This window comes from Tachypleus tridentatus, chromosome 12 (genome assembly GCF_004210375.1).
Source record: "Tachypleus tridentatus isolate NWPU-2018 chromosome 12, ASM421037v1, whole genome shotgun sequence".
Taxonomy (NCBI): domain Eukaryota; kingdom Metazoa; phylum Arthropoda; class Merostomata; order Xiphosura; family Limulidae; genus Tachypleus; species Tachypleus tridentatus.
Window position 1 is genome coordinate 44,434,238 of NC_134836.1, and position 12,403 is coordinate 44,446,640.

At 29.6% G+C, this 12,403-nt stretch overlaps 1 protein-coding gene across 2 annotated transcripts in view; it reads left to right on the plus strand.

Moving 5' to 3' along the window:
* Positions 1–7,634: 7,634 nt before the first annotated feature.
* The window catches only part of LOC143233151 (protein turtle-like), a 124,656-nt gene continuing 119,887 nt past the window's right edge, over positions 7,635–12,403 (plus strand). Inside the window, exon 1 of one of the 2 annotated variants that reach the window (XM_076469095.1) lies at positions 7,635–8,170. In XM_076469095.1, the coding sequence (XP_076325210.1) occupies positions 8,074–8,170 (97 nt within the window). In that variant the 5' untranslated portion in view covers positions 7,635–8,073. The remainder of the gene's footprint in view (positions 8,171–12,403) is intronic. The other variant, XM_076469094.1, reaches the window with a different exon arrangement.

Genomic DNA, 12,403 nt, shown 5'->3' on the forward strand with positions numbered 1-12,403 from the left:
TAGAAACTCTTATAACCCGAGCGCTTTTGGAAGGTGGACCTTTCTTCTTAAGGTTCATAACCCTAATGAAAGAGAAGTACCTCAAGCTTTCATTGACAAAACTAATAATACGTAAGGTTATTCATTGAAAACTTCACAGTGTACCAAACTTATTATTATTGTTATTGCGGTTAATCTTTAACTCGCCGAAATATGTAAAAGTTTTCTGGACAAGACTGAGTGCCTGCAATAAATTGTTAAAGCCTTTATATTGTGTACATAAAATAATGTAATAAAAAATTCTCATAAACAAAAAAATCTTACAATCTCTGATTTTATAGAGCTGGTGTTATGGTAAACAAAAAATATATCGGAATATAATTATTATCGTAAAAACTCGTACAACCCTTACAATTCCATATTCAAGTTGATCCAAAGTAATATTAAAGCTCATAAAAAGAGGGCACACTCTTCAGTCAACTGGTATTATCTCCGTTTCACGATCAACCCAAAACAGAATCTTATCGAAGCTCATCCAAAATATGAATAACACATAGAATTTGAACATTTTTTTATATATCAATAAAGAAGTTATTGAAAATAGTTTTAAGACTCAAAGTTTTCAAATATTAAAACTTTTCTTGAATTCTGAAGAGAAGCTCTTACTAACAGGCACGTAAGAAATTCTTCAGTTAAATACCAGCAGCTTTTCCTAAACAAGGAGACGAGTGTGTGTGAGTTTTTCATATAGCAAAGCCATATCGGACTATCTGCTGAGCCCACCGAGGAGAATCGAACCCCTAATTTTAGCGCAAGAAGACGAGATATATCAAAATAATACATGTAAATCAATCGTTGTACCAAATCTACTCATGTAAAGCAAATAAATATTTGTTTACAGTTACACCATATTAATTGTTATATGCGTAATTCCTTTTGAGGTAAACTAGACATGGAAAACAGTACATACTTACAACATATAAGAAAAAAGTAACATTACTTCTTTGTTATTGTAAAACAGATCTTGTTCCGTATAAAGTTTCACACCATTAGGAACTGAGAATCTCGAAATACCCACCTCTTATAACAACCATTTTTATTTCCCCGTGAATATCCTTAAGACTTCTAAAGGCTGATTTTTTTCATTATTATTACTACCATAAAACTTTATAATTTTTTCTTCGCATATGTTGCTGATAGCAAGCTAATAAAATAGTCTATATGTTACCAAGGATAATTACTTCTTATTTTAATATTATAAAATCCAGTAAGATTACAATATCTTAATAGCTCCTTCTGATTTGGTGTTGATGAACGAATCAGTGACAAAGAAACATTTCTGGATGTTTTTTTCCAGAAAAACCACAACGGGATATCGACTGAGTCCACCGAGGGGAATAAAACCCCGGAGTGTAGTGTTGTAAATACGTACATTTAACACTGTACCAGGGGGAAACTTGTTTGCAACTCCAATACTGTAAATAATAACATGATTAATGTTCCTGGCTGTGGTGCTGAGGTTCTGTGGTTCGCTTCTCGCCAAATAAAAGTTACATACTTTAATTGTCATAAGTGCAAGGAAATGCGTGGTGGTAAAATACGGCTATTTCATCTCCCAAGAATTAGAGATGGGTAGTGTTAAGTAACTGTAATAAATGTATTAATTTCATGTCACACATTTTTGTATATGTTGGAATACATTATTTTTAGGTGTTTGTTTTTCAGGACATTTTGTTTTTGTAATCACTCAATAGTTTTAACTGAACAAAATATCTTCAGAAGATATTTTAACACAATACACCGTTAACTATAGATAAGAAGGCATAAGGTTTTTGTTCGCTTGCACTTAAACACAAGTTGTGCGATGGGATATATACATACGCCTTGCGTAACACGGGTGTGGGATATTGAGTTTTAGTGTTTTCAGCCCTCATTCTTACAGCCGATCCTCACATATATCCAAAAATATCTTTGATCAACGGCCAGTATAGAAATAAAAATTGGTAAACTAAAATGATTTCTTTTCAATTTTGTTTGTATTAAATGTAATTTACAAAAATAATGCGTCGCTTTATTTAGAGAATATAATCCTTAAATAATATTTAAATTACTTTTGTTTTGCTTCTAAGACCATGAACGATTGCAATATACTATTGTAATATTTTTGTACTAATTACTATGACCATTATGAACGGCGGTCTTTGAATATGTAAATGAAAAATACACCTTTCTTAAGTATGTTCGTGGATAAAAAAAACAACAAACAATGCGTTTTAACCATTAGGTATTCAAAATTATTTAATATTAGAACAATAAACCAAACCACACTTACAACATCCTCACCATATTAAAATAAGTTTGATTGCTATATGATGTTATTAAGATGTAGACTTTTAGAAGGTTTTCACTTTTCATGTTTTATCCTATTATTATTCTAGTAACACTTGTATATGTACAAGTGTTGCATGAAAACTGCTATACAGTCTACCTAATTTCCTTCATCACCTAGTTTTGATTCAACATGCATTTATATTTTCCATTTAACATGTATATTTATATAAAAATTTTATAAAATTTTGGTCCATAAAATTTCAACATCATAAGTTAAATTATTAATTTATGCACATATATATTTAATATAAGTTTCAAGGATAATGTTTGTTTGTTGTTAAACAAAAAATACACAAGTTTTCTGTATTGCTTCTACCACGGGTAGAAAAATTTGATGTTTAATTATATAACACTTGAAACATGTCGCTGGCGAGCGTGATCTTTATGATTTTGTGTTTTCTTTCTTTACTTTGAATATTGTTCTGATTTCACGTGTGGACTAGAAATGACACCAAAAAATTAAGTAACATGACTCGCTGGTACCATTGTAATTATTAGATCTACTTCTAAACTCTACTCACGTATATAAGACGTAGTCCTCCTTACTAACGTCATCGGAAATTATTGAATTTAACATTTTAGTAAAACGAGGTATGAATTATCATGATTAAGAAAGACTGACGTTGAATAAATTCAATAACACGTGCTCCTACTAACGGATTTTCAATGAGTATTTTTTTTATGAGTTAGGCTCAGCATGGCTAGGTGGCTAACGCGCTCGACTCGTAATTCGTGGGTTCGAATCTCAGTCACACCAAAAAATGCTCGCCCTTTCAGTGTGGGGACGTTATAATGTTATGGTTAATCCCATTATTCAAATACAAATCTTTATTAATATTGTCTTATTTAAAGTTATAGACGACAAATTAATAACTTAATTTTACCTCATATTCCTTTCATACTGATTACAAAAACTAATTGAAATAATTATAATATCACGTGAAGTAAAGGTACATTTACGCGAATTATAAGTAAGTTAGTTTTAAAAATGATTGTTTGTTTGTTTGTTGTCGAATTTCGAATAAAGCTACACCAAGGTTATCTATGGTAGTTGTCCCTAAATTAGCAGTGTAACGCTAGAGGGAAAGCAGCTAGTCATTATCACCCACCACCAACGTTTGGAATATTCTTTAACCAAATAACGAGTCGAGTGCCTTAACCACCTGGCCATTCTGGGCCACAATCTGAAAGTCGCTGGTTCGAATCCCCGTTACACCAAACATTTTCGCCCATTTAACCGTGGAGGCGTTATACATGATGGTCAATCCCACTATTTGTTGGAAAAAAGACTACCACAGGAGTTGGCAGTGGGTGGTGACGACTAGTTTTCTTCCGTCTAGTCTTACACAGCTAAATTAGGGACGGCTGGCGCAAATAGTTTTCGAGTAGCTTTGCGCGAATTTCAAAACAAACCAAACCAAAACATTCAGATTGCGAATCAAACACCCTAAACAACTGTCCATGCTGGGCATTTCAAGAGAATGAAAACGTAACATTTTTAGACATTAAAGTATCTTCGCTTTATTTTGAGTAGACATTTGTCACTCATAATTATATCATATCTTACTTTATTGGAGATCCAAAATACTTAGAAACATTTCAGAATTTTCTTTGTGATGTATCAAAACCTTATTAGGGCACTTATTTATTTTATTATGATTATCTTTCGAAAATTCTAATAAAACATTTTTATCTGTAAATTGCAGCAAATGTTTCTAGTATATATATATACATATATATATATATGAACTGATTACAAAGTATCAAAAATATATATATATTAATTTCTTTTATATATATATATGTACATGTCTAAATGTTTTGTCTCAAATCAACATTTCATATCTAAGGTATTTGAAATGTTCGACTTACTAACAGTAAACGAAGAATATTCGTAATACGAACGGTGTAATTAGTACGATTTTAACCAACAGAATCGGCTATATTTTTGAATTCCTAAACTAATAACATTAAATAATAATACAATAATCAGAAACGTACTTGGTATTCTATAGACGATAGGTAAGCTGACTTATCTGATTAAATAGGATGTACTTTATTACTAAGTCAATTGTTAACAATAAACTTTTCCATCATCTTTGAAGACTACGTTTTAAATATAATAGCCATTGTTATTTAATTTAATTGTTAACAATATACTTTTTTCATTTCTTTTAAGTACTACTGAAAGCAAAAACGATTTATTTTCGAACTGTTTAGAATGAAAATTATTCCGTATTTTTTTCATGTTTAAAAAAACCACTAATCAGTGTTATTATTTTTATTCTGGTGTCTTGTTTTTTTTACTGCTTTATGTGTTTCCTTTACAAATCAAACCAACAAAAGTAAAATCGCTAGTAAACTAACTCTCTAGCCTAACGAAATGTGTTTTCCTGACTCACTGGGTAGATGTCACTGGATTTCAAGTTGTAGGACATGAATAAATACGAAGGTTTATCGGTTTCCTTTGTGACCACTGGTGTGCGTTGATGGAGCGGGAAATTTTAATCTGATAAAGATATTCAGAAAACATTCATATACATTTTACAAACGAAATGAGTTCATTATTGCTTGGAGAATTTTTAACTAAACATTAACGTTAAGCGCTCTTCAAATACCATAAAATACATTGTGATTAACATATACTCAGGAACCCATGCTCAGACTTCAAATGGAATAAACTATCCTTGCCCAAGAAAGAGTAGAATTAAATTATGACAAACACCGTCTCTTTCTATGGAATATGACCATTAAAATTTGTTTAACATTACTTTGAAATAATACGAAATTTCATAGTACTGTATAAAATACAAAACAAAGTTGCTACAATTACTCGAAAAGATGCTATTACAAAATATCGATGTATGTGATATATTAAAACATTTGAGACGAAAATGAACCTGGGTTTTACATCACCACAAACATTTTACGCTCCAATACGCTTTTTTTTATTTCGGTAAGACGTTTTAAGTGTTATATGGTCTGCAAAAACACATTACTTTGGCACTTTTAGTTAATTTCTACCATTTATTCAGTTTACCCACTCAAACAGTATTCATTGAAATGTATCATAGCTAAGTCAATAAATATTTTTTTATTAAATAATTTCTTTTCGTCTTTTCAACATATATTATTTTCTTCAAGACAAGAGAAACATTCGCTCGCTATAACTACTTAACAAAAAAACTAAACTATTTTATATTATTTATGGTAATTTTCATTTTGTTTTCATTCTTTCTTCTGTACGTAAATTTTTAGCTCGAATACAAACAATTTTATTCAGTATACATTTGAAAAATCTTTTAGTTATATGATGGATACAGACCATCTTCTGTTCTATCAAAATTTGTGAATTTTTACAATTAAAAATGAAATCATAGCTTCAAAATAATACAAAATCATGAAAATTATACCAAACCGTTCGCACTTAACGAATAATTTGAATAATTAAATAAGTATTACTCGAATTCCAATTTACGCTGCAGGTCAAAATCAAATATTTTATTTTTCTCTTTAGACGTAAGTGAAAAAAAATTTAATTTTTTTTTGTGTAATTACCAGTACGAATGCTCAAGACATAATTAAAACTTCTCGTGCTTAGTATTAAATCTAGTTCGCGTTGTGTTACCAGTACAACGGCATTTTTTCCAGACTATTTCTAGCATCAAATTAAGTATTTTTATCACGTTATTTGTGGTGTTAGTTATGGTTACTTTCTAAGTCTTTGAGATATTAGACTAACAACACAAAGGAAAATTTAATTACCATAAAATGTAGAGAAATGAGTATTGATTTACTCAGTGTATAGTATGACAGAAGCAGAAATTAAAACAATAAAAAACGTAATAGCTATAAATTAAAACAATAAACAATGTTATATTTATTAACTTTGTACTTTACAGAATTTCTTAAATAACACCATCACAAATTAAAAGACTATTATTAACTAATCTTACAATACTTAATCAATAATAGCCAAGTTTATTTATTTAATGATTTTCATCAATATAGACCAAATAAGATTGGTTACTTAAAGTAACTAATCGTCATAACTTACTCGTGGAACATTATAGTGCATATAAACCAACATTAAATGTATCATAACTCAAAACAACAAACCCATCAAATGATAAAATAAATTGTGAAAAATAAAAGAAAATTTATGTGTTAGAAATAAAAAGTATGAATCATTTAAACGGCTATTTTGGATACTAAATTTTGTGCTAACTTCCTAAAAAGTGAAACTCTCTGACTGCTTCAGTTAAAAGTAAGTCTACGTACGGTATGTATTCTGTTTACACTGTTGTTGTACATGCAATATTTTCGTTTTGACATGTAGTATTTTAAACAGTTTCGAAATCTACGTTAAACCATCACCACATGCAGATATAACTTTACATTAAACCACCACCAAGTACATACAGAATTTTATAAGTTTTAGATATGTTTCGTTCCGTCCAATCAAAATCCGTTAAAAATAATCACATTAATTTCGTCATAATTCCACACCCTTTTGTTATTTGCTAATAAACGACTCTTTCAAAATAAGAAGTCAGTTTGATAGCAATCATTATATTTGGATTTTCGGTTTTCTCAGAAATGCATTTATTAATTTCATGAAAATTATCTATTAACTCTTGTAATTATTAAACACTTAATAATTGTTTCATTTACTTCGATTGAAGGTGATTAAGCAACAGGACATTAATAAAGCTACAGTGAACTCATCTTTATTAACGTTGTTAATTTTCGCCGGAGTAGTTTTTGAGAATAGTTTGTTTGTTTTCTCTCATGATACTAACTTTAATAAATTTAAGATGCTACTGTTTGATTCGAGTAATTTATCAAGATTACATATCTATAAATGGGTTAATTTAGAAACATCGCAATGTTAATGTATTTATATGAATTTAATCCAAGAAGAGATACAAAAATATAAAAACAACTAACCTATAAAATACACATAATTTTTAACTAAATTTTGGGTCCTAATTTAGGAATAATCTCCGTATTATATGTATACCGTAGGAGAAAGTAAAGTTATGAACCAACGTTGCCATCCCTGATTCTATTCCTCACGATGAACAAACTGCAGACAACCCATTGTGTAGCTTTGCGCTGAAAAAAAATAACCACAGTATCAAAAACTTCTTAATTTATAGAGTAAATGACTATAAAATGTATTCTTACATCGTGACATTAGCATTATTTTTCTATTTTTACCTTTTTTTTACTATTTTTTTAGGTTCTCTACCTTTGTTTTCTGTCAAAGCAACACAACTATAACTGACCTTTTGATAGAGCTGAAATTTTGTACATAACTAGAAGAGCTAAGAAATCGTAGTGTCAACTTTATTCCTCACGCTATTTGCCAAACTTACTGTAGAAACGATGACAAAAAGACAATTTATTCCATGCACAGGTGACGCTGCAAGTCTGTCTTGATATTGATCATCTTACCAACAGCTTGCCTTTCTCACGGCTGGTCTCAGCCCGACAGTTGAGTGAGGAACCACTGGGAGGACAAGCCGCACTTACGTAGTTACTTGAGTTCCAGTGTACTTTTCCCAGAGTGTCAGATGGGAAAATATGTTCTATGGTTAGATTTTGTAAAATACTAAGATGAACTATAGTATCGAGATGATTTTACTCTGTGTAAACTACGCTTGAAAATTCGTTGTCTTGTTTCAGAAATACTACGAGATGAAACTGTTAGTTACGTATGTGGTCACCATCGCGACGTGCTTAATTAATTATTATTGTCACGATATTCAATCAGAAGGGAACCCGACAGAAAAAAGTAAGTTTATTTCATTTCATTTTGCAAGTATTGTTATCTTGAAAGAAATAGATTATACATCTATGGACGCGTGTGTCAGAGCTGTTTACAGCTTTATTAGTTAGTACTTGAAAGGTATTTTTAATTTAAAAACTTACAAGTTAATACATATTACTATTTTGGATTCAACAATACTCCATAACCAAATTAATTATTAATAATTATGATGGCTTAGAAACTTATGTCTGATATCTTACTATTGCTCACCCTAAACGCAGCCCCTGTGTTTAAAACTGATATTGTATATACATTTCTTAAATAAAAAAAGAAATATTGTAATAATTTGTGAAATTGCACGTCAAAATATTACGTTGGAGCATAGGAAAAATAGAGAAAAGAAATAATGAACATCTGGAAATACACTGCAAGGCATAGACGTTTTGCTGTTACCAATACTGACATGTTATATTCATGAAGTAACATTTTTAATTGAGATATTCAAAATAGAACTTATTATTGGTTTAATAGGCGTTTTTGCCTTGTTAGGAGAAATAGCTTCAAGTTTGCGTGTCATGATATACGTCACTTGTGACGCCAATGTTGACGAATTAAATAAATAACTTATCTCCTCTGCACTCCATACTTTATCAGTGTAAATTGTTAATTACGAAGGTTCATATCACATTTAATAACTGACTCTGTTAATGGTAAAATGTTTTAATTATAATTAACACGTGTGTAGCCAAACAAACAGGAATTTAATTTAACACAACACCTTTGCATATTTTTATATAATTAGAACTTTTCTTTAAATTATATCTGCAACAAAAAACAAAAATAGTTTTAAGTAAGTAAAATAAGTAAAAGTAAATTAATTTCAAATTTCAAACTAACATTTTCCAAGCCTCCCGGAACAAAGGGTCTTGAAAAAGTCGAGTGCTTTTTACTACACTCAAAGTAGGCAATAGTTTGTTAATCACAACAATCGACTATTAATTTAATATTGCAATGAAGTATTAAAAGTTTGCTCAAAAGTAATAATTAATTGTCTTCATTTCTTTCTAGTGTGCATTATGCAAAAAAAAAGAGTCCATTCACAAGGAGGTTCGAAAGAAAACATTGAAGTTTGCATTTGATTTAGAAAAGTAAAAATCAAGAAAATAACGACAACTTTTTGTTTAATAATATTTTCTGTTAATAATGTAGCATAAGTTGTTTAACAAAAGAGTGGTAAGCGAATGATATGGTAGAGGACATTCTTTTGAATGAAGTGTGCTCCTTTCCTTGCTATAAATATTTTATTTCTTTGAAACTTAACAATTACTCTAACCTATATATGTCTGTAAAAGTATTGAACTATTCCAAATTCTAAAGTAATTTTCAAGTATTTAATGAAACGTTTAATTACAAAGACACTGCTATAATAATATCTAGTTACACCTCAGATTACGATCTGTTTTCCTAAATCTTTCATATTTTAATCTTCGTGTAGTGATTTATTCACTTAAGTTATATAATACTTGTAAAGCAACAAAGCATACTCAACAGTTTGTGGGAAAGACTGCAAATACATATATAATAAAGTGAGAAGTCAAAGATCTTTATCAAATCACGAATAGTGATGGAAGTATCTTACAATAAACAGAAACTTTTATCTTTCCAAAAAGAACAAAACATATAACTTATTTTTAAATAATTAACCATCATTTTGGAAAAAAAATATTATTTTTATTTGCCAAGAAATATGGAACTGCTGTGAAAACGAATTTAAATATATAGTGGTATAACTCTCAATTTCTATTTATTTTGATTCAACTGTATTGTTTCTTTAAAAAAGTTATAAATTATTTACTCAATAAAAAATTTATGCATCTTACTTTGCTCGTTTTAATACAAACTTGATTTCTTCCGTTTTTAACAGATGTACATAATGGAAATTCGTGGGAAAAATAAGAAATCAAAATAAACAGGAGGTATACACATATCAGCGAAAAAGTCAATCTTTGGTTGCATGCTGCCGGAAGTCCTTGAAATATTAACATGCTGGTACCCGTGTTCTATGATCTTTCGCTCTTTAAATGACAAAAAAAACTACATACATTTAAAACGTGATGTGATATATTCTAAATTTTATAAGAATTACAATTTTAACTGCAGGCTTTACTCGATTCTTATTAAGTGAAGTAGCTCGTTTGATCTAATATGCTGAACACTTGACTGTATTTTTGTATAATGTTAACCCTCAACTAGTTTCTTGCATTATATAGCTTTTGTTGGAGTTAATTAAATACGAAATATACCAGTGAAAATTTGCTTTCCTGTTTGCACCTGAACTAAGCAATTTTGGAGTTATTGTTTGTTTTTATCTGGATGTTTTTACGATGTCCTTTTCTGTGTATGTTATGATTGGCGTTGATCTAATATCGAGTACAATGAAAGAAACGATCGATCAGGATGCTTTCTGACATCTTTCAACTGTTCTTTCGACTTGATGTTGAAGATCATATATTTTCTTACAGCCAAACGTGTTCGTTTTAGATTTGTAATGTTGATTGATTCTAATCACAGACATCATTGAATTAGCACTCAACAATCCAGTGTTTTATAACGATACTCCTGTAAAGGAGGTAAGTACTACAAAATTAAGCTGGATTGTACTTTAACAAATTTTCTTATGGACTAGCTTCAATATGATCAGAACAAAGTAATTATAAGACTCAAATAATCACTTGATAGCACGTAATCAGTTTATATTGCATATACTAATAAATGGAATGTTGTACAAGATATGAAAGAAGTACTTAATAAAGTAAAACTAAAATTTAAATGGTTGCATAGTAATACTGACTTCAATGGTTAACAAACATTATTAAAACGGTTACTTTATTGAAATTTGGTTTTAATTTCCTTAAGTAATTTTATGAATGAAAATTTCATAGTTTTTTTTTCTAAATAGTTACTATACTGCTGCTGTATATCCACGAATAAACATATATATATATACAATAGGCTTTCATATCAACGTTTTCCACGTTTTTGACCAATCATGATTGGCTCCAATTTTTCGTAATCTATTTTCAAAACTGAGACATTTGATGATTGTGTTTTATTATTGGACTATGGTTGTGAATACTTCCACTATTCTTCTTGAAAAACAGTATGTACTAAGTCAGTCACAACAAAACAATGTTTCCCGATCCTCATTCTTGTACCTACTATAGAAAATATAATAGCGTATAAAATATTTAGATCGTAAATAATGAGACCTTTATGATAGCCTTCGATTTTGTTATCACTTTAAAGATACATGTACACATGTTCTCCATAGCATGCAATGTTTATAATCTATATTGAGTAATCTTCCTCAGCTTGGTTATAATAACGTTCACTCGTCCTTGATAAACAAATTTGTATTATGTTGAATTAGAAGGCTAAAGGTTCGATAAACTATATATCGGAAAAATAGGATCTACACTGTTTATTTATCGGCATTCAAGTAGATAAGTTTGAAGTTTATATACACAACATCAAAAATTCTGTTTGTTGCAAGTTGACTTACATTTTGTCTTTACAAGGTACTTGTATATGTGTATAATTTTGTCTGAACAGTTTGATTATAAAATAGTAATAACGTTAAGCAGTACACCTGGAGATTTATTGCTTCAAGACTTATTAATCAGTTGTCGTAATATGAGGATTGAATCATCAGACTTGATTATTTCTTGCTTGAGCGATATTATCAAGATTCGGAAAATAATTTTGCAATTCTATCGATTGTGTTTTGTCTATGAAAGTGTATAGTACCTTTATTTAGTTTGGGCACTTAAGAAAATTATAATGTTCTAGTCGTATTTGTTACCCGATCTAATTTGTTTTGTAATATATATATGAGTAAATTTGATTACAATTTCAATGGTAATTAATATTGTCATATAAATTAATCTACCGATTTATTAGAGTGTAATTTGAGTTTGATGTGAAATGATCCTACTAAGCAATCTAACTTTGGATTATGAAGCCTAGAAGTGAGAGCGAAACAAAAGCTTGATGTTATAAACGGTTCAATGCAGGTTCTCATGACCAATGATAAATGTGCCGTTAGTGCACATCTTTAACAGATAATAGTGCCGTATTACGTGCAAGGAAGTATAGGCACCAAAATGTTAATTATGATTTAATAAGGATTCTTTAATTTCTGCTATTAAATACGGTAATTATGAAAGCTAGCTATGAAGTATTCAAAATCAGGTATTT